The sequence below is a fragment of the Triturus cristatus genome, chromosome 1_1 (genome assembly GCF_964204655.1).
Source record: "Triturus cristatus chromosome 1_1, aTriCri1.1, whole genome shotgun sequence".
Taxonomy (NCBI): Eukaryota; Metazoa; Chordata; class Amphibia; order Caudata; family Salamandridae; genus Triturus; species Triturus cristatus.
The window spans coordinates 1116533292-1116555285 of record NC_140579.1 but is presented as its reverse complement, the minus strand read 5'-3'; the positions used below and the strand labels follow the sequence as shown (position 1 = coordinate 1116555285).

At 42.1% G+C, this 21994-nt stretch overlaps 1 protein-coding gene across 1 annotated transcript in view; it reads left to right on the top strand.

Moving 5' to 3' along the window:
- PIK3C2B (phosphatidylinositol-4-phosphate 3-kinase catalytic subunit type 2 beta) overlaps nt 1–21994 on the top strand; it is a 692267-nt gene that overhangs the window by 306554 nt on the left and 363719 nt on the right. The window contains exon 7 of the mRNA XM_085647698.1: nt 2955–3018. Coding sequence (XP_085503824.1) covers nt 2955–3018 — 64 coding nt within the window. The remainder of the gene's footprint in view (nt 1–2954; nt 3019–21994) is intronic.

Sequence of the window (21994 nt, the reverse complement as noted above, 5' to 3'; positions counted from 1 at the left end):
GCAGGGCGCATCCTCCAGCCTGAAACGGCAGACGGGACACTTATTCAAAACAACATCAGGGCCGGTTCGCACACACCTGTCTGCATTGGCAGACTAGCCTCTGTTTCGGAACATCATGTCAGCGCCTCTTCCTAATCTGTGTAGGAAGGCGCTCACACTGCCACACTGCCTTGACAGTGAGGACGTGGTCAGGGCCCGGAGGCCACACAAGAGAACCCGCAACATCCCAGGAGTATCCCGTGGGAAGAGCCTAACTCCAAGGCAGGGGAAGCCCCAATTGTGGGGTTCTTCTCTACCTGGGCAGGGAACCTCCATATATACCCTCCCAGTCTTAAACCTACCACCTCCCGGCACCTGTCGTGGCTTCATAGTATAGGGCTACCCACTCCGGATTGGCTGAGGCATAAGTGATGCCAACCTATCCAGGGACGCAATGACACCCCACAAGCTTTCAGTGGCAGACCTGATACAGGGTTGACTGTCTATCCCGTGGGTGGCACAATCAGTGCAAGGTCCCACTACTAGCCAGAGCCATCCCTGCCCCGGGTATGTGGTGTACCTGTTGACTGGGTGCACAAAGGTATGGCACCTAAACCTATCGCATCGCCCGAGGCGGGCACGCGCACCTTCCCCCTGCAGTACAGTGTGAAGGTGCTCAGATTCCGAAGCTGAGTCGGCAAAGACAAGGAGGAAAAAGCAAAAAGTTATGGGGTAATTGCCCCTAAGAAGGCCATGTCCAACAGTGTGCCAGAAAGGAATGAGGCTGAGGTACCCCTTCACCTTCTTCACACTCCTAAGATGAGCTTGTAATTTATTGGTATGTTTCAACTCTGATAGCTATGATGTTGAAGCCCTTATCCATCGTAAGCTGTGTGATTGATCTCCTTGTTAACCAATCACGAGCTTCCACCTCCTAAGGCTTCTCTATTGAAAGGCTGTGATTGGCAGGTTGGGTTGAGTTTCATTACTACAGCTACCTAAGCAAAGTCAGCGTTCTCGCCTCCAACCTGGGCATGATGCCAGAGAAACGTGTCACTGAGACCAATGTCATCACGTACTAAAGACACTTGTTAAATAGGAATATTGATATTTTGTAAGATTATGATGTCTCACTGGGTTTTATCAGTCACAGAGAAGGTTTGTAACCGCTCTATATCAATCTCTGTTCAGGCTTTACTAGTAGTATAGTAGATCTTAATGTTCCACCAGCTCAGCCATCATGGTTTGTGTAGAAAATTGGCCTCTTGGCAGACTGGCAATTCGATTCCTGACTTGAACATGACATACAAGCTCTCTTAATCAGTGCCTTGATCCACCTGGTGTCGCTGGCGTAGAATCCTGCAACTTTCCATAATTGGCGAGTGTACAGCTCAGCTAAAGGAACAGGAAAGTGAACTTGAATTTGGTTTCTGTGTCTTTCAGCAGAATCAGTAGATGAGGCCCCCGGTACCCTAAGATGCTTTGTTGGTCAATTCTCAGTGGCCCTCGCATGACCGGTCTATCCCTCTTCATGTGAACACTAGATAATGGAATGCACTGCCAGGCTAGTTAAAGCTGTTAGAGGCCACAGATTGTATGGACTGAGAGCGTGTGCTTCCCTCTCTCATCTCTTGAGAAACCCGGCAACGAAGAGCGAGAATTAGATGGGTGTAGGGACTGAACTCTGTTCATGTCCCTTGAATTCAGCCCTGCTTAGAAAGGCCAAGAGTGATGGGTATGGCAGGTGATCCCTGTAGCTTGAGCTAGGTATTTATGGATTCCTAGGGTGAATACTTAGCTCCCAGCTATGCTGTTATAACACTACCTCCTCAGGCACGGGTGATCAAATGTTCTGTTGCCCCTGCCAGTCTAGTACTGGTAAAGGCTGTTCTGTGGTACTGCCCCACCCTGATCACCAGGTCACTCCCTAAGTTTGTCTGCCTTTGTCAAAGGCTCCATCGTTCCTCTCATGCCTCTTTGTGTCTGTTGGACCTGTCAGCCCTAAGGTGGTCTTCCCATTTATTTTTGATCGTGCCTCATTTTTCCACCCTCATTTTGATGTTGGACTTAGGTTTCCGGGCGCCTTTTCATTGCCAATCAGTGTTACGGTGCAGGTGCTCCCTTCTCCCAAGATGGCTGTCACAGGCCCCTGCTACTGCAGAGTGGTCTTTATTAGTAGCACCCTAGCTGCCAGGAGCTGGCTGGAACCCCACAACAATGTTGCGACACCAGCCCGCCTTTTTGTCCCATAGGTAGAATGGGGAAGCTCCTGGAATGTGCTGGAACCTTCTAGAAGAGAGGTGTGGTTTTACTTTTGCCGCCTTGGCTAGAGGTCACCTGACCTAGGGATACATAAGTGAGAGGGGGAACTTTTTCTAGTCAGTTGGCCAGTGGGGTAAAGCAGAGCTGGAGAATCCACGCAGGAGTGTAGGCGGTAGGGCCTAGCCAGGGACTTATGCCTCTGAGCGTGACAGGATTTAGGTGCTGCCTCTTAAGTGAGTGAGGGACCCTGTGAAACCCACTGATCTTGCCCAGCAGTAGGAGGACCCAGGGAACCTCTGCCCTGCCTCACTAGGAAGGACCTAGTCGCCAACTCACCCCCTACCCCCCTGTAACAGAACCCCTTAAGGGCGCCAGATACATCTGCGCCATCAAGACTTTCAAGAGCAACTGATTGCCGGAACTGAATGCTGAGACTGCGTGTCCAGACTGAACCTTGAAACTACCTAACTAACCAATTGTGGTATCGCTGAGGATCAACCAGGTGTTAGCGCTGTGACCCCTGCGCTCCCTGACCAGGCCTGGGATCCCCGGCAGCGTGCTCCGTTGAGCGCGGAGCCCCCCAGCTTAATTTGAGCCTGGAGACCCCAGGTCTTACAGTGTCTCACACACTCCCCACAGAAGGGACGTGTCACTTGTGTGATAATCTATCTCCACTCAAGCGTTGATCTGTTGGCTTTGTCTTCCCCCTGCAGACAGGCCATGACACTCCTCTTTGACACCTTCCACAACGAAGTGGATGAATTCCTGGCTGCTGAGGTGAGTGGAGTAAATGTGCATGTGGAGAAGGGGCAGCATGTGCTGTCTGACGTGTCTGGATCTAGTTCTTTAGAGACCAGTGTTTGTGTGTCTGCATTTGTGTTTGTGAAGAAATATGTGTCTAGCAATGTTATTATTTGTGTAGGTCTGTTAATGTGCGGCTGTTTACGCTTGTTGATAAGTCATTTTTAGGTCGAGCCTGCAACAGAGCATGCACTCTTGCTTGCGAGACATTATTTACAAGAAATGGCTAGGAGCCTACCCGTTGCTTATCATTTGTTGACTTCATTGTCACTTTTCTTTGCTGCCTCATAATTGGCCATGCGTCTCTTACGTTCATTTCAGTGGCGCATGGGCCAAACACAGATTGCTTCAACATATTTAGTGCCCAGTTGCTGCTCATGCTGTGATTGAGGTACTGTTTTGTCTTTGCCATTCCCCTTGTCTTATGCTCCCTCCCTCCAGCCCACACCTCGTTTGTTTTGCTTTCTACCCCCCTCCTGCCTGTTATTGCTGCTCCTTCCCCCTTGCCTTTCTCTCGTGTTACTTCCCTTCAAGCCCTTCCCAGATTAAAAAAGAAATACACATATATATTTCACAGCAGCGCTGTGCAACATAGCTTTAAAAAACAAGCATTTGCAATGCAATAGGTCTAGCATTTACGTGAGTTTGAGCTACTGATATTGCAAATGACAATGCCTTTTATTTTTGTTTTCGTTTTTAAAACATAACTAAAAGGCATTCTCATTTACAATGCCAATAGCTTAAACTTGTGTAAATGCGAGACCTATTGCATTGCAAATGCTTGTTTTTAAGGAGTGTCCCTTTTGTCAACCCATTTTTCCCCGCGTTTTTTTCGCCAGTTCCTTTCACCCTCTCCCTTGCCCAAATTGCCCCTTGTGTGTGCTCCCCCGCCCGCTGCACACCTGTTTCTTTTTCTACACCCTAACTTAATCTCCTATCCTATCAGTGTTACCACACTCCATCTGGTAAAAGCAGTTTCCCTTACTGCAGTTGATATATCGTCCTGTTCTTTCTTCCTGGGCCTTCCTGCATTTTTTTCCTTCAGTTTCAGATCTCAGTAGATGTAAGAGAAAGACTACTGCGATCGTTTTTAAATTACCTTTTACCTTTTCTGCGAAAACATTACATTTTCGTAGAAAAGGCATTTCGTCATTTTAAGTTGTGTCTGAAACGATGATTTTGTCAGCCTATTTTCGTCAGGCTGACTTACTTCATTTCAGAAATTTGTCATAATGACAGATTACCTTGTGCAACAGAACCCCTCCAGACAATCCCTAAAGGACTCCCTTTCTTCCATGGTTTGAAGAACATTCACTGTATCATATTAACTAAAACAAATCCATTATCATGAAAATACATATATGGGACATGGTGGGTTTGCATACCAGGGACATCAAAATAACTGAAGAATGGTTTAGATAACTTGGAATAAAGGTGACTAGGGACAAGGATACTTTTTAGATCGCATTTTAGACCGGCTATTATCTAGTTTCAGATTGGATGTGAGGCGATGGGGTAAACTACATATCTTTGTGCTATGGAGGATTGCCATCAATGTCAGGCTACACTACTGGGTCTCCCAGATTCTGGTTATTACCAATGGTCACCTCATCTTGGAGAAGATTCCTCCATACACTTAGATAAATTACCCATGAAAGAAGCGAAATATTTGCATTTAGTATATGGAGGGAAAGGGGTGCATGTACCACCGTTGGCGACACAGGCAGTACTATAGACCTGGTATAAAGCCACAATGCTCACTGGTTGGCATGGCGACATGGAAATATCATCAGACACCCCCCAGGGCTGGACACTGCACTGAAAATGTGTCCAAGTTCAGAGGATTTCAAAGACTGAACACCACTGGCATAGCTGTGTTGGGGGATAGGTGAGAGGAAGAACTACAAACATTTAGCCAAGTGCAAGAGACATATACTATGCTCCCTTTCAGAACTGTAGATACTTTGAGCTGTGGCACGCGCTGACTTCATGCTCAACAGACCGGCCATATCTGCCTGTATAGCCCTCTCTAGAATATGGTGTACTGTCAGAGAGGCTACCTATTAAAAAATGTGATTGCTATACTCTCTTAGAAGCTAATTGGGAAAACATTTAAGACTCTTTTGATGTGGACTGGCAGGCTACTCTAATGCACCCGAGAAATGTATAAATAATAGAAGGCGTATGGCTCGAACTATTAAAAATCCTACACACATATTATGTATGTTTATTGTTGGTTATTAGAGAATTTAAAACAAATAAAAATATAAATATAAAAAAAAATCCTACATACAGCTTATTGCTACAGGAGTAAATTATATAAAGCAGGTCTAGCCATGAGTAACAGATGCCTGAAATGCAGTCGTGGCTGGCACCGATTGGGGCTGGCAGGGCAAAGTGGGTGGGGGGGTTAAGGAGAAATGAAATTTTTTTTTTTAAAACTTACTGTACTGCCACGTCTTTCCTCCATCTCTCCTCCTCGCCCCTCAGCACCACCGGAACAGAACAGGAAGCACAGACGGGCTCCCTAAGCCATTCACAATGCTGCAATGCAGCATTGTGATTGGCCTGGGTGGAGAACATTAAAGTGCGCATGAATGTTTGGCCGGCTCCAGACAGCCAGCTAAACATTCATGCGCACCTGCAAAGTGTGCTCACCACTCCCCTGCTCCTGTGTCAGTGCAGACCCACCTGCCCCGCAACGCTGCTGCAGCAGGACAAAGTAAAATGATAATAGCCTTGAGTTATTATCTTTTTTTTCTTTATTTCGCTGCTGCACAGCAGTAGGGCGATGCTCCTACACCTTAGCAGAGAAGCCACCACTGCTGAAATGTAGAGAAGGCAAGGGTGCATTTCTGTACACATTCTGACAGTGTAGTTGTTTCCAGACATTCTGGAGCTCAATAGTGGATGAACTGTCAGCGGTACTAGATACTAGGGTTTCAAAGACACCACAATTTATCGTCCTGGACATCCCCAATGGCGTTATTGTACTTGAAATAAACTTGCACTCTGCGCCCTAAGTTTCATGGATGGGGAAATCAACTCTGCACCATGAGGTCCACATGGTGTGAACAGATGGACCAGTGCATGCCACTGAACGGGTGACTTATTTAAACAGGAAGTTCCCCCGGAGATATGAAAGAATATGGGGTCGGTGGAGGACTTACTGTGGACTTGATGACCTGGAGGGGAACTCTCTTCTGGCTCAATTAACAGGATTAAGTGTGGCGTGTTTTGACAGCTAAATGACTAGAACAGTGGAGGCCTGAAGGCTGAATATGATTAAGGATGAATGTGATTGTATGAGCTCTGATTTGAGATGACGTAGGTACTGTAGTGTTCTAATGTGTTTGTTATTAATGTTTTTTCACTCCAAAACAAAAAGGAAATAAAACATATCTTTTAGAAAACCTATAGTGCTGAAAAGTTGCAACGGAACAGTGCTCCATAAGGCTGAATATATCGCAGTGCTTTACAACAAAAAGCTCCGAGTAGAGCAAATCAGTGGGTCTCAGCCACTGAGATCACATCCTTGTCGGGCATGTATTTGCATCTTTTCCATTTAGACATTTTTGTTGAGGTTAAAAGATGTCAGTGGCCAAAGCTGGAAGCTGCAGATGGAAGGGCTTCGTGAAGTCGGGTACTTTATCCTGGTGGTTCCGCTTCAGCATCAAACTTAATGGAACAACGCTTTGAATTGAACAAACAAGGAAATAATAGTCAACAGGGTTTTTTTTCCATCGGGTAGGTGTGGCATGGCTGGAAAGCCGCAGATGTCACGTGCAAGTGGCGTAACGAAACTTCAAGGGGCCCCCTGCAATATATACAGAGGGGCCCCGCTCCGGATTTATACCGGAGCGTTCAGGCATAAGTACTGTGCCGAGGGGGCCCCCTGCAGCTCGCCCCCCCCCCCTCCCCGCACCGCGGGGGATGCGAGGGCCTTTGTTACCCCCCTGGTCACGTGACATTCCCAGCAGCATGGCTGGAAAGCCGTAGATGTCACGTGACATTCCGCGCAGCATGGCTGGAAAGCTGCACATGTCACATGATATTCCCAGTGGCATGGTTGGAAAGCTGCAATTGGCACAGCTTTTGACGCGATTCTTCTCAAAACTGCAACTAGGAATACCTTCCACTTTAATGCGGTGTATGTAGCTCCAAGAAAATGTACATCGCTATTGTTTAGTTAGTTATAACAATAAAATTCCAAAAGAATTCTCAGCAGCAGTGCGTTGTCATTCCTACAAATGTACAACTAAGCCTACAAATATTTACAAATTCATTGAACAACTGTGTTCAATGCCAGTTGTTTGCCTGTAACAAATTTAAATTTGATATTTCCAATAAAGGGGATTAACTTTTTTTAAATGCCATTTTAGCTAAAGACTAATTTCTTACCTATTAAATGTCACAGGAACTGCGACCAGTTCCCTCCCCCTCGTCCTGTATTCTGCCACAACCCTGGCCCGGGCGGCATTTCCTTACAATGTGACCAGCTGTTACTGAGGCGACCAATCGGCAATCTAACAGAAACGTACTGAAAATATATTCTACCTACACATACGCATTTATTTTCCTTTATATGTTCAATGTTAAGATTTCTCCCTACTTTTTCCTAGATTAAAATCTCCCTACAAATTCACAGAAAAAGTGATCATGTTGAGTTTATGGTGTGTCCTACTGATTACTTTGGCCAGGTATGTTTTTTTTTTATCGGGAGGTTGTCACGATCCCATATTTTGGTGATGGATTAGCGAGCATAATTCCACATTACTGTTCTTCACTTCCAGCAATTTCTCTTGTATGGCTTAAAATGTCTACTTCCTCAGATTCTAAACCGTTGAAATACTACATTAGGTCATCGATACGTACAGAAACGTATAATGTTATTTAAGTGTCCCCAAAATCTTTCTAACAGTCACATGTCTTCTCAGCCTGCACTGATTGCTTGCTGCGACTAAAAGAATAAATTAAATGAAAAATGTCGACTTCAGTGACTGAAAAATGTCGGATAAAATAATTTTAGCCCATGCACAATAGCCTGTTTTATGCACTTATCAATATTGGCCATAAACGCATACAATTACTTGACTAGCCCTCCTCCCCCTGACCCCCTCACAAAAAAAACATCCATCCATCCATCCTTGTAAAATATGGACTAGGTGCGCCACTTACAAAGCTTAACCTAAAGGCCCGTTTAATGTTACTGCATAGCGCTGCGATAGCTGAGTGTGATAGTGATAGAGATCAGGGTGTGTATAATATTCCCACTACCACGGATAGAGTAATCTCACAGTTACACGCACATGCATACATCATACGCTAGGGCCCATTTCACTACACTAACATACGCTCAAATACTCTACCAGCAATAAACCTGTGGAAAGAAAACTCCTAATCACCCTGCATCTATATCGAGGTCGATAAGACCTGGTTTTTGTGACTGTCCTTAAACATAATCTATACAACATATACAGCAATGATCAAAAATATAAACCCAATAATTGACAAGAAAGAATATCCAACACCATGTTTAAAATTATATTGCTTTATCTAAAATTAGTCAAAGGAAATCAATCAGAGTAAATCATTTTCTCATAGTTACCTATTCTAGCTAAATGTCAGAACGGGTCAGGACAAGTCTCTCGGTAAATGTCTCTCAAGACGAAGTCCCTTCAGCATCGATCCTCAGCAACGCAGATTCGGTACGCGGCAAAGGCAAAATGGCAAGTGGCAAAAAACCCCCTCTAGGCTAACATTTCTTATAGTGTTTATAACAATGGAAAGATACATTGGAAACATAGAAAAAACTGTAATGTCCGCCGGACCTGCTGAGCAGAGCGAGAAGGAAAGGATGTAACATCGCTACATTTGAAAATCTCCGCTCAGGAAAAGTTCACAGAATAAAGACTACGGAACAGGAACCAAGAAATAAAAAATTTATCTTGTTAGTTGTACTTCTCCTCGGCAACCGAGCCACAGTTCAGAGTTTTTCTCTAAGGCTCCTTTGTTTCCCAAGGCTGCCAAGGACATTTTCATTTCACTTGGAGATCTCCCAAAACTGCTGCTGTCCTCATGGAAAGTTTTCAAACAAGCAAGCAAGGACCATGGTCAGTTAGCTTCAGGACCATTTCCAGCAGGGGTCTCCCTTGTCACAGTTTTCATATTATAAATCACAGCCAGGCTTACAAATCGGCCATCTTTTCTAGGCCATCATAGGCCTCAATAGACCATCTTAATTAAAGAGACAAAAACAATCGTTACTACAGCATAGTGATTAAACAGTGTTAACCCCACTAATACCCTTATGTGTATGTATTTATCTAGCTCTTGCAACATAGAAAAGCATTAATTCGGAAAGCGTTTTGTGCCCAAAAATAAAACAGCACATAGCAACGTTTAAACATGAAAACACGCACATTATAATTAATCAGCACGTTTATGCGTACCCTCGTGTAACTCTCTCTCTTATTAAGACAAACGGATTGATTAATATAAACACACTTGCACAAGACAAATAATTAATTATTAATAAATTAGTACAACGAATATACATGCCAGAGCTTCAAAAGCCACTGAATTTTCAAACTGAAAACTCCGCTCCAGCAATCCCCCCTTTGGTGATTTTATCACCAAATAAACCCAAAAAAAAAATTTGTGAAAATTTAGTCCCATTTTAGGAGAAATCGGAAATGTCTTTTTCTCCTCATACATCATTACACACCAGTCACTCTTTCATCATCCCTCTTTGTCTCTAAATAAACACTCTCCCTCAATTCTTCTAATTCAATTTCTTGCGGTTCTCTTTTCAACCTCTTGTTTTTCTTTTCTTTATCCAATTTCTTTTTCCCTCCCCTGTTTTTACAACACACACACACTAATCTCAGTATCAATAAAGCAACAATTATACAAGTTAAAGGGAACAATATTCTACCTATAATAGTACTACCTATTTTTGCAATAAAATCCTTAACAGCTATCATTTTATTAGCCATTTTAGTCCATAAACTCTCAGCTTCAAATGGTACTAATTCTTCATGCAAATCAGTAATATTTTTGATATAGACCTTCAGGTCTTTACTTTCGTCTGGAATGTAAGTGCAACAATGTTGAACTTTCAGCATTCCACAGACTCCACCCTCCTTGGCCAATAGAATATCAAGGGCAAGTCGATTTTGCATAGACATGGCACGTACGGCACTTAATTCCGTATTCACCAAAAGAAACCCTCCTGCGGTATTTGTCGATAAGCGATCAACCACTGTGGACAGTTTCCGAATTCCATAAGCATTTAAAGAAATTCCCACTGCTGGAATCAAAACCCCAAAAATGTCACCTACAATTTCAGACCAAGTTTCTCTCTTAAAACGCATTAGTAAGTTAATATCTTCTACATCTCTTATCTTATCTATATGAAAAAGTTTCGGAAAAACCAGGCCCACATAACACGTGCCATACCAATGGTCAGGCAACTTGTAATAAGCCTTGTTCCCAGAAACATAGTACACTCCTGGAAAAATTGTATCTTCTCCACCTCTGAAACCCCAACCTGTTGCAATGAAGTATGTATCATGGCACTCACTAGTCCCAACAAAATATGTATCATATTGGGATTTCCTTCTCGTAATGCAAAGTTTACCCTTTTGCGACGCATCTAGAGCTAAAGTTGGACTAGCCCCATTATTCAACTCTTTTCCCATCTCAATGTCCCAAATTGTCTCACTCACTTTATATTTTCCCGCTTTCTCATGCATGTTCAATCTCCTTTCCTCTACCATATCCAGGAAAGCTTTTTCTTCTCCTTTCAGACTGCAAGTTAAATTATTCTTAAAAATGTAATCTAATGTTAATCCTTTTTCTTCAATAAAAATCTCACCAAAAGTGTTAGCCTCTTTAGCTGGATTCAGCTCTTTGTTCATTGGCAAATGTCCAAAAATACTATCTCTGTTAGACATCTTATAATCTACTTTCCCTAACAAATAAAAAACACTACTTAAAATACTACAAGAAATACCATATGTAGCTGGTAAATGGTGATAAGTAACACCCTCTGAAACGGATGCAGGTAATTGCATACAAACGTAGCAATCCCTCACTTCCATTGTTTTCACATATTCATATAACAATTTTGAAAAAACATTACTAGAAAAATTATTAATTGACCTATCTTTATGTATGTAAGTATTACTTATTCTAATCGGAACTACTTTTTGTGAATTCTTCTCTATATTTGTCACATTTTCTGTATACATCTCAAATTCAACTTTAAAAGTAACTAACAAAATTAAAACACCCCATAGAAGCATTAATAATCCAGTACAGCAGCAGCACATCCTACACCACCTCTTAAAGAAGGCACATCTATTCTGATTATTCTCTATGTTAGCCATTTTACTATTTTGCTTTAACCTCTACTACTCCACTACTGAAATAGGAACTTTCAAATTCTTCAACGATTGTTTCAAACTCTTTTCTCCTCCAGTTTCTCCAAAAGATCTTCTCGTTCACTCAATCCAAGTGAATCTTTCTTTTATTCAGTTTGGATACTTGTCATTCTTCACTTCAATTTCTTCAACATCAAATTGTATTAGATCTCCAACATCAAAATCCTCAGTATCTGACTCTTCTCCAATATCAGTCAAGAGTACTCTCAGGATTTCACCAGTATCTTCCTCAACCACTTCTCTCAAGATCTCTTCCGGATTATCTCGAGTCACTGTTTCTTCTTTTCCTTCTTCAGACAGTGCCACATAAGACCATTCCGGTGACCTGTACTTTTGGTTGGGTCTTCTTACTCTTTTTATTTCTACTGGTTCTTTTGATTCCTTTGATTCTTCTCCTTCAGCTTTTGAACTTTGACTCGATACTTCATTCACTTGTTCAGCTTTCGATGTGTTTGCTCTTATTATTCTGTATCTCAGCCTCTTAACTCTGTTGTTAGGCCAACGATCTCCTTTTATCACCTTTTTTTGCTTTATTTCTTTATTGCTTCTTTCTCCAATCCAAGTTCTCTTTCTCAGAACTCGACCCTCTGTTTGTTCATTCTCATCATCCAATTCTGTCTCAAGTGCCTTCTGTTTTCGTTTTATAGCAGTTTTCTTTTTCTCCACAGATTTCTTCACCACTATTTGAGACTTCCCTACTCCTGTCCCTCCTCGGGTCTCCGACACGCAATCTTCTTGCTGTCTACTTGTCCCTTCACCTAGCTCGTCATGAATGTTCCCTACACCTCCTCGGGGGTCTTCCGCAATCTGTCCCTCTCTATCTTCTTCTGACCCTGCTTCTTCAAGTATAATCTCAAGTGGTTCTTCAATCTCCTCCTCTTCTGATTCAGGAGTAGTCTCTGTGTGATTTCTCTTTTCTTTTCTTTTTCCTTCACTGCTGTTTGAAACTTCAGGCTCTCTTACAGAATCTGATCTTCTCTCTGATACTCGCAGTGATTCTTTCGAAGCTTTTTCTGCTTCTTTCCTCACTGATTCTGTATCTTCATCATCACTGGAATCTGACTCTTCAAAATACTCTTTACCAGTCCCTTCTTTTGGGTTTGGAACTCTCAGAGTATGACTTGCATGTACCCAGTGCTTCACTCCAGCACACTTTACTGCAGTCGTCGTAGTCAGAATAACTTGTCTCGGCCTTCCCCACCTTGGAATCAAGCAATTTCTTCTTCTGTGTACCTTAATCCTCACCCAGTCTCCTGGACTCAGATCATGGGCTTGCTTCTTCTCAAGTGTGGTAGCTTCTTCTCCAACCTGGTGAAACACAGAATGAACTGCGTCAGCCAGGCCTTTACAGTAATCCAAAATCATGTCATCAGTTATTGTCACCAATTTATTGACAGGCACGAATGCATGGCGCATTGCACGTCCCATGATTATTTTGTGCGGACTCAAACCAGTAGTTCTATCTGGAGTAGATCTCATAGTCATCAGAACTAGAGGTAAAACGTCTGGCCATTTCATGCCAGTGGCTAAGCACATTTTTCCAATCCTATTCTTGATTGTGCCATTAATCTGCTCAACCACACCAGAAGCCTCTGGTCGGTATGCACAATGTAGCTTCTGCTGTATTTTCAATGCTTCACAAATCAAACCCATAAGCTCATTTTGAAAGTGTCCACCTCTATCAGACTCAACTGTTACTGGAAACCCGTACCTAGGAATCAACTCCCTTAACAGTAACTTTGCCACTGTTAATCCATCATTTCTTCTAGTCGGATAAGCTTCCACCCACCTTGAAAACAAACAGACTACCACTAGTACATACCTTAGCCTGTTCACTTGGGGCATTTCAATGAAATCAATCTGCATTCTTGTAAAAGGACCTCCTTCTCTGCCTATTGTCCCCAGACTCACCACTGTCTTTTTCCCAGTGTTAAATTGCTGACAAACTAAACACCTTTGACAGATGCTTTCTGCAATTGTCCTGAACTTTGCATTGTACCAGGTCTGCTTGAACGACCTAACCATCGCATCCCTCCCCAAATGTCCCTGGCCATGATACATCCTTGCCATTGACGACAAGATGGAGTTGGGCATTACTGGTCTGCCATCTCTGTAGACCCAAACATGGTCTGTTTCTCTTGGAGCACATCCTGCCTTAATCCAATCTTTTTTCTCTTCCTCACCTGCCTCATCTTGCAACTGTTTCACTTCATCCCATGTCTCTAAGACATTAGTAAACATCACAGAGAGTAAAGACATTTCCCCCTCTCTGTCCCGATTGATGGACTGATTTGTCTTGGCACAGTATTGCGCAACATCGTTGGCATAACGGTTTCCGACCGTTATAAAATCCTCCCCTTGTCCATGGGCAGCACATTTTACAACTGCTAACTCCTTAGGCAGCTGTATCGCCTCAAGCAATTTACCAATCATTTCAGCATTCTTTATCGGAGTTCCACCCGATGTCAAGAAACCTCTTTGTAGCCAAAGCTGGCCAAAATCATGCACCACTCCAAATCCATACTGACTATCAGTCATTACAGTTGTCCTCAAATCTTTCCCGATTTCGCAAGCTTTTGTCAATGCCACCAATTCAGCAACTTGCGCAGATTTCACTCCTTTCAATGGTGATGCTTCCATGACCTCTGAAACTTTGCATACCGCATATGCTGCGCATAGCACACCATTATCATTTCTCAGGCATGATCCATCCACAAACAACACATGATCACTCTCATCCAAGGGTAGATCCCTTATGTCTGGTCTCGGTTTTGTACAGTAATCAAGAACATCCAAACAATCATGATCATCTTCCATCTTCACACCCACATTTTCAATATCTGGCAAAAGTGTCGCTGGATTCACATTTACACATCTCTCAAGAGTCACATTTGATGCTCCCAGAATCACTTTTTCATATTTAGTCAACCGACTATGTGACATGTACTGAGTTCTGCTTCTTGTCAAAAGAATTGCCACATTGTGAGGTACGAATACCCTTACAGGATATCCCATTATGATTCCCTCACTCTGTTCCAGCCTTCTGCATGTTGCTGCCACAGATTTCAGACAACCTGGTAAACCCACAGCTACAGGGTCAAGTGTCGATGAGAAGTACGCAATAGGCCTTCTCAGTAATCCATGCTTCTGAATTAACACTGAAAGTGCACATCCATTCCTTTCACTGCAGTACAACTCAAATTCTTTCTCATAGTCAGGCATACCCAAGGCTGGAGCCTCACACATTTTATTTTTGAGCTCTTCAAATGCTGCCATTTGTTCTGCATCTAGATCCAATGGATCTGTCATTTCACTTTTTGTCAGTCTAATCAATGGCTTTGCTATCAGCGAAAAATTAACTATCCACTGACGACAATAACCCACCATACCCAGGAACATTCTCACTTCTCTCTGGGTTTTTGGAGCTTTCATTTCTCTGATTATTCTGATCCTGTCATCAGTCACTTTTCTCAGACCCTTTTCAATATTGTGTCCAAGATAATGCACCTCTTTCCTGCAAAATTGCAATTTGGCTGGAGATACCTTTAACCCTCCATCTGCCAGATGATTCAGTAAAGCTATGGTATCTACTTCACAAGCTTCACGTGTCTTTGATGCCACCAGAAGGTCATCAATATACTGCACTAGCACTGAACTCTCGGGCATGATCAAACTTTCCAACGATTTCTTCAATAACTGATTGAATATCGAAGGACTCTCCGTATACCCCTGTGGGATACGACACCATGCTAAAATACGCTGGCCAAACCTAAATGCAAAAATCGGCTGGCTATCATGATGCAATGGAATTGAAAAGAACGCATGACACAAATCAATCACTGTATACCACTCAGCATCATGTGGAATTTGATACAGGATCACTGATGGATTTGGCACAATAGGACAACATGCCACCACAATTTGATTAACTTTTCTCAAATCCTGTACGATCCTAAATTTCCCATTGGGCTTTTTTAGTCCCATTATCGGTGAATTACACGGACTACTCAGTAGTTCTCTCAGGACTCCTTGCTGAATCATTTTCTCAATTATAGGAGTTATTCCTTCAATTATTTCTGGTGTCATTTTATACTGAGGAATGTTAGGATATGTGATTCCCTCTTTCACTGCAATTTTCACTGGATCTACATTATTCATCAATCCCACATCCTCTCCAGTAAAATCCCAAACTGCCCTTTTCACTGTGTCTCTTAGTTCTCGAGGCAAATCCTCCGGATCAAACACAGCAAATGCACCAATTAACTCACTTTCTCTATTCTCTAGAGTCACTCGGTACAAAACATCCTCATCTGGTGTCTCAAAAGCTATTCCATCCGGTGTACAAAAAATTGTACAGTTCATTTTGCATAACAAGTCCCTACCTAACAAGTTCACTGGACTCGTGTCACAGACGATAAATCTGTGCATATCTGAAAATTTCCCTATCTGTACTCTCACTGGTTCAGTAAGACGTGTTCTGATTTGTGTATTGGCTACACCAACTACTTGGATTGCTTCATCCGAGAGAGGAAGATTTCTAACATCTGTTGACCTGACAGTTGATCTTGTCGCACCTGTGTCTACCAAAAAAGTAACACTCTCCTCATTTATTTTCCCATCCACAAATGGTCCTGCCTGGTCTATTTCTAGAGTTGCACCAAGTATGCACTCTTCCTCCTCTCTTCGGCACCGTCAATAATCACCCTCAGACTCACTCCCTTCACTCTTTAACAAGTACTGTTGTACTTTGTTAGAACGTCTTGGTTTGTTTACCTGCTCATCATTGTAGAATCCTGAATCCTGATTATACTTTTGTAACCCTCTATTCTGCGGCAAGGGCGGTTTTGGCTCTTGACTCTGCTGTCTCACAACTTTCTGTTGTTGCTGCTGTTGATTATTTCCTTCGTTCTGCACCTGTTGATTTAAGGGTTTATTTTCATTACTTACTAATGGTGGATTAGGACATTCCGATCTCCAATGCCCCAATTGGCCACAGTTGTGACAAGGAAACTTTTTTTTCGCTTCCTCAAGACTTCCCTTTCCTTTCCCTGCATATCTAGGTCTATTCCCTGCATTGTTTCCTGGATTATTCGCTTGTTCCACTAACTGTGCTTCCTGTCTTTCCGCAACTTTCACTTGTGCCCACATTGCTTTCTCTTTCAGCTTTCTTTGTTTTGCTTCAATTTCATCACTGAAGTATTTTGCATGTCTCAGAATCTCATCTACTTTCTTACTCTGCCAATCCACTGTGTGCTCACGAATTCTCTCACCAATTTCAGGTCTAAGGCCATATACAAATCTGTATACAAAATGACTCAAATCTTTGTCACCCAGGTGTTCATCTCCACTGAATTGTTTAAATGCCAGTATCAGCCTCTCGTAAAAAGCATGAACTGATTCTTTCGCTTCCTGTTGTGTTCGATCTATTTTAACCCAGTCTGTCTCTTTTGCAGGTACTTTACTCTTCAGGTATACCATCACCTGATCATATTTTCTCATTACTTCTGGATCTGGTGCACCTGTTCTTGGATCTCTTGGATATTCCTCAGTAGGCCAACTCACAACTATTTTACACTCAGTCCACAAGTCTGCTGGAACAATTATATCAAACAGACTATTCAGGTCAACCCACAGCACTTTTGACAATTTCACAAACCTATCTACCTGCCTATACCACTCGACGGGCTTTTCTCTCAATCGAGGGAAATCATTCGTAAATGATAAAATATCCTGTCTAGTCCATGGAACATGTACATATCCTCCTCCAGGTATTTCTCTCATAGGATAATTATCCACTGGTTTCTCTTTTTCTCTCACTGGAAATGCTGAATAAGTTGTTCTATCTTCAGATTCCTCTCTTTTCTTATACCACCTATCCTTCCACTTTTCTACATCACCCCATCTTCGCAATAATGCTACCATTTCCTTAATCTGTCCTGTTCTACCAGTAGCATTCAAATTTTCTATATCCTTCTCCGTAAAATCCCTCCTGTAGGTTTTTTGTAAAGCCTTTACTTTATCAATGTCAACTCCCTGTTCATTTGCTATCGCTCTTAGCCTGTCATGTGTATTCCTTGCTCTCCAGGTGATATTTTTACACATGAACATCAGCTCACCATCATGATGACTCTTCAAAATTTCTGTTGGAACTGTTCCTGTAACAAGCTCTTCTAATTCTACCCGTAACTTAACCACATCAATTGCTTGTGAGTCTTTATCCTTTTTCTGAAGAACCTTCATCCAATCATTCAAATCATCAACCTTTATTTCAGCAGTTTTTCTCACTGGAACCACTCTCTTTTGCGGTTCTAAAATCGGCATCCCTGAACAACTAGGTTCACTAGCATCCAGTATTTCACTACATATGTCATGTCTGGATCGTCTCAGGTCACTTCTTTCTGTTCTTTTACTTGAATCTCCTGAAGGACCAACTGAATTTGTCAAATTATTCCCAACATTTGGAACCACCAGTCCATTTTCACCTGTCCTCTGTTTATCAAACACAGGAATAACCGGACCTATAGTTACAGGCACCGTAACAGCTTCCAGATTCTTTGTTAACTCCCTAATTTTCTCAGTCAGCTCTGTTGTGGTTCTGGCTAATTGTCTGGTATTTTCATCACTAGCTCGATTCTCTCTCTCCCTGAAAGAATTATTACCTCTAGATTCAGGTGTCACTTTTTCTGTCTCAATAATACAAACTGTATCTCTTATCGGAGAAACAACTGGTGTACTCTCATCCGGTTCTGGTCTATATGGAGGTGGTCTCTTGTAAATCATGTCATTCAAGACCTCATCCTCATATTCTCCATATCTTCTCATTTCTGACTCAGGAACCCTTTCTGCTCCTCCTTCAACTGTCCTCATCGGATATAATCCCTCTGACATACTAGCATCTCGCCTCCTTTTCATTCGATCATGATGAGTCTCACGATCATGTCTCCTCCCAAACATATACCTATAGTACCCTCCAGACCTCTGTTTTTCTCGCTCATGAACTTCTTCTTCCCATTCCACTAAAGCCTCAAACTGTGTAGGTCTTGGTTTCGGGTCTAGACATCACATCTTTTCCCGTAAATTTCTCAACATGGCCAGATTAAATGAACCATGTTCTGGAAATGCTAGAACACCATCTTCTTTAGTGTACCTAACCCAATTCTCCAACCATATACAGGTATGAAACCCATATTTCGCAGCCATGAAGGATGCAGGTGTTTTCGTTGGAGGTAGCAACTCACCCTCTCTTGTCTTAACATCTTTATCCTTGTTAAACCACTTTTTAATTTTTCCAAAGAACGTTTTCTTCTTTTTCTCTTCTTGGTAATACATTTTAACGCTTACCAAAACTCTCTACTCTTTCTCGTATTATAAATATACAATACAAATTTTCAACCAATAACAGCGCGACTCACACTAACGCACCAATCCTGGAGCGCCTACGTCACTAAATAGCTCTTCCAATCCTTGCGCGACTCACACTAACGCACCAATCCTAGCGCGAACCCTATTCTGATACACTATCCAATCAGAGCGCAGTCTTTCTGACGTCAACAGTCGCTGCAGTCGCTTGTCTCCTGTCTTCTGTCACTCGTCTACCCTTCCTTTACAAAATCTCTCAGTAGACTTCGTGTCAAAATTTCTACAAAATCTATTAGTTACAACATAAAAACATCTCCATTGTCTGCTTCGCTAACCACAGAACAGTAAAGAGTGTCTATTTCTCAAGAGTCAACAAACTTTCATACATCTCCTAACCGCTTCCTCTAGGACTTGTCCAAAGAGTCTTACAGTCAATAAATGTATATGCATCCACGCACATTCATACAAGAAAATATAGTACATGCACACAGAATCCTGCTTCCCGAGAACAGCGCACAATCTGTCCCACTACAGAATTATAACATACATCAACTAAGCAAGCTTTCTTTGCCCAGTTCTTCAAACAAGCTCAGAGAATACCTATTACTCCTCCCGCGATAAGCTTTAACGGAAATCCTTACGGATCCCTGGGACTTAAGACCAGAATTTCACAGATAACCTTCACTATCATACACACTCCTTATATACTAGAAATATATCCTAATAGTAACATACGACAATGTCACTGATTCCGAACCCAGACAATGTGACGCGCAACTTCAATTGTCACACGTTATTCCTCACAATTCCGTCTTTCCCGAGAGCAGCATATACTTCCCTCTGCCCTACTACGAAACTGCTACAGCTTCCAAGTTCCAGAAGCACTACATATAACTCAACATTACGACTCCAACATATAGTATTAGTACATATACCAACATGAACCAATAATCAATAATCAATAAACTAATGTACAAGCAATCTTATCAGATCAAGACAATCATCAAAAACCATCCTCTGCTACCAGGAAATTGATAGAGATCAGGGTGTGTATAATATTCCCACTACCACGGATAGAGTAATCTCACAGTTACACGCACATGCATACATCATACGCTAGGGCCCATTTCACTACACTAACATACGCTCAAATACTCTACCAGCAATAAACCTGTGGAAAGAAAACTCCTAATCACCCTGCATCTATATCGAGGTCGATAAGACCTGGTTTTTGTGACTGTCCTTAAACATAATCTATACAACATATACAGCAATGATCAAAAATATAAACCCAATAATTGACAAGAAAGAATATCCAACACCATGTTTAAAATTATATTGCTTTATCTAAAATTAGTCAAAGGAAATCAATCAGAGTAAATCATTTTCTCATAGTTACCTATTCTAGCTAAATGTCAGAACGGGTCAGGACAAGTCTCTCGGTAAATGTCTCTCAAGACGAAGTCCCTTCAGCATCGATCCTCAGCAACGCAGATTCGGTACGCGGCAAAGGCAAAATGGCAAGTGGCAAAAAACCCCCTCTAGGCTAACATTTCTTATAGTGTTTAAAACAATGGAAAGATACATTGGAAACATAGAAAAAACTGTAATGTCCGCCGGACCTGCTGAGCAGAGCGAGAAGGAAAGGATGTAACATCGCTACATTTGAAAATCTCCGCTCAGGAAAAGTTCACAGAATAAAGACTACGGAACAGGAACCAAGAAATAAAAAATGTATCTTGTTAGTTCTACTTCTCCTCGGCAACCGAGCCACAGTTCAGAGTTTTTCTCTAAGGCTCCTTTGTTTCCCAAGGCTGCCAAGGACATTTTCATTTCACTTGGAGATCTCCCAAAACTGCTGCTGTCCTCATGGAAAGTTTTCAAACAAGCAAGCAAGGACCATGGTCAGTTAGCTTCAGGACCATTTCCAGCAGGGGTCTCCCTTGTCACAGTTTTCATATTATAAATCACAGCCAGGCTTACAAATCGGCCATCTTTTCTAGGCCATCATAGGCCTCAATAGACCATCTTAATTAAAGAGACAAAAACAATCGTTACTACAGCATAGTGATTAAACAGTGTTAACCCCACTAATACCCTTATGTGTATGTATTTATCTAGCTCTTGCAACATAGAAAAGCATTAATTCGGAAAGCGTTTTGTGCCCAAAAATAAAACAGCACATAGCAACGTTTAAACATGAAAACACGCACATTATAATTAATCAGCACGTTTATGCGTACCCTCGTGTAACTCTCTCTCTTATTAAGACAAACGGATTGATTAATATAAACACACTTGCACAAGACAAATAATTAATTATTAATTATTAATAAATTAGTACAACGAATAGACATGCCAGAGCTTCAAAAGCCACTGAATTTTCAAACTGAAAACTCCGCTCCAGCAATAGCGCATCTGATCCCAGCGTCTATGCGCACCCCGCAGTCCAATCTCTGCCCTTTTCAGTGAAAGGAGTGCTGCTCATTTGCCCAAGATCTGTAATTGATAGCCGAAGTACTGGACAGCAAGCGCTTTAGGGGCATGCTATATACTGCGTCTGTGTTTATATTACCGCCTCTAGGGCGTATTACCGAGGCGCTGCACCAGTGCAAAGCAGCGCATCTCCAGCTGCACAGTTTATGCCACTTGGGTAATTAATAGGGGAGATGGAAACGATATTTGCACCACTGGGAGTTTGCCAGAAACGGATTTTCACATTATCTGTTGTGTTTCCAAATGAAGATGTATAGAAAATCGGGTTTTTCTGGCTTATCAAATGTGAAAGCCTTTAGTATCTTTGAAGCAAAAAGAAAACACTGCATTGCTAGTTTCCTCTGGTCTTTTCGTAACTTTGCTAAAATCTTCATGACACCAAGATGTGTTTTTTATATGTTAAGGAAAGCTTACATAATCCATGTTCTCATTTTTACCGTGACTCAAAAGCTTTTGCGGTTGGGAGCAGAGCAAATTTAAGGCGCTCAATAGTGCAAAGTAGTTTGCATTATTTTTGCCCAGGTCCTAAGTTTATTTCCTATTGCCTCTGGTAAATCTTTGTCAAAATAAAATTCACAACCCCCCCTCGCCCCTGACTTTGCCTCACAAGGACAGTATTTTATGGCTTGCCTCTCGCACAGAATCTCTAA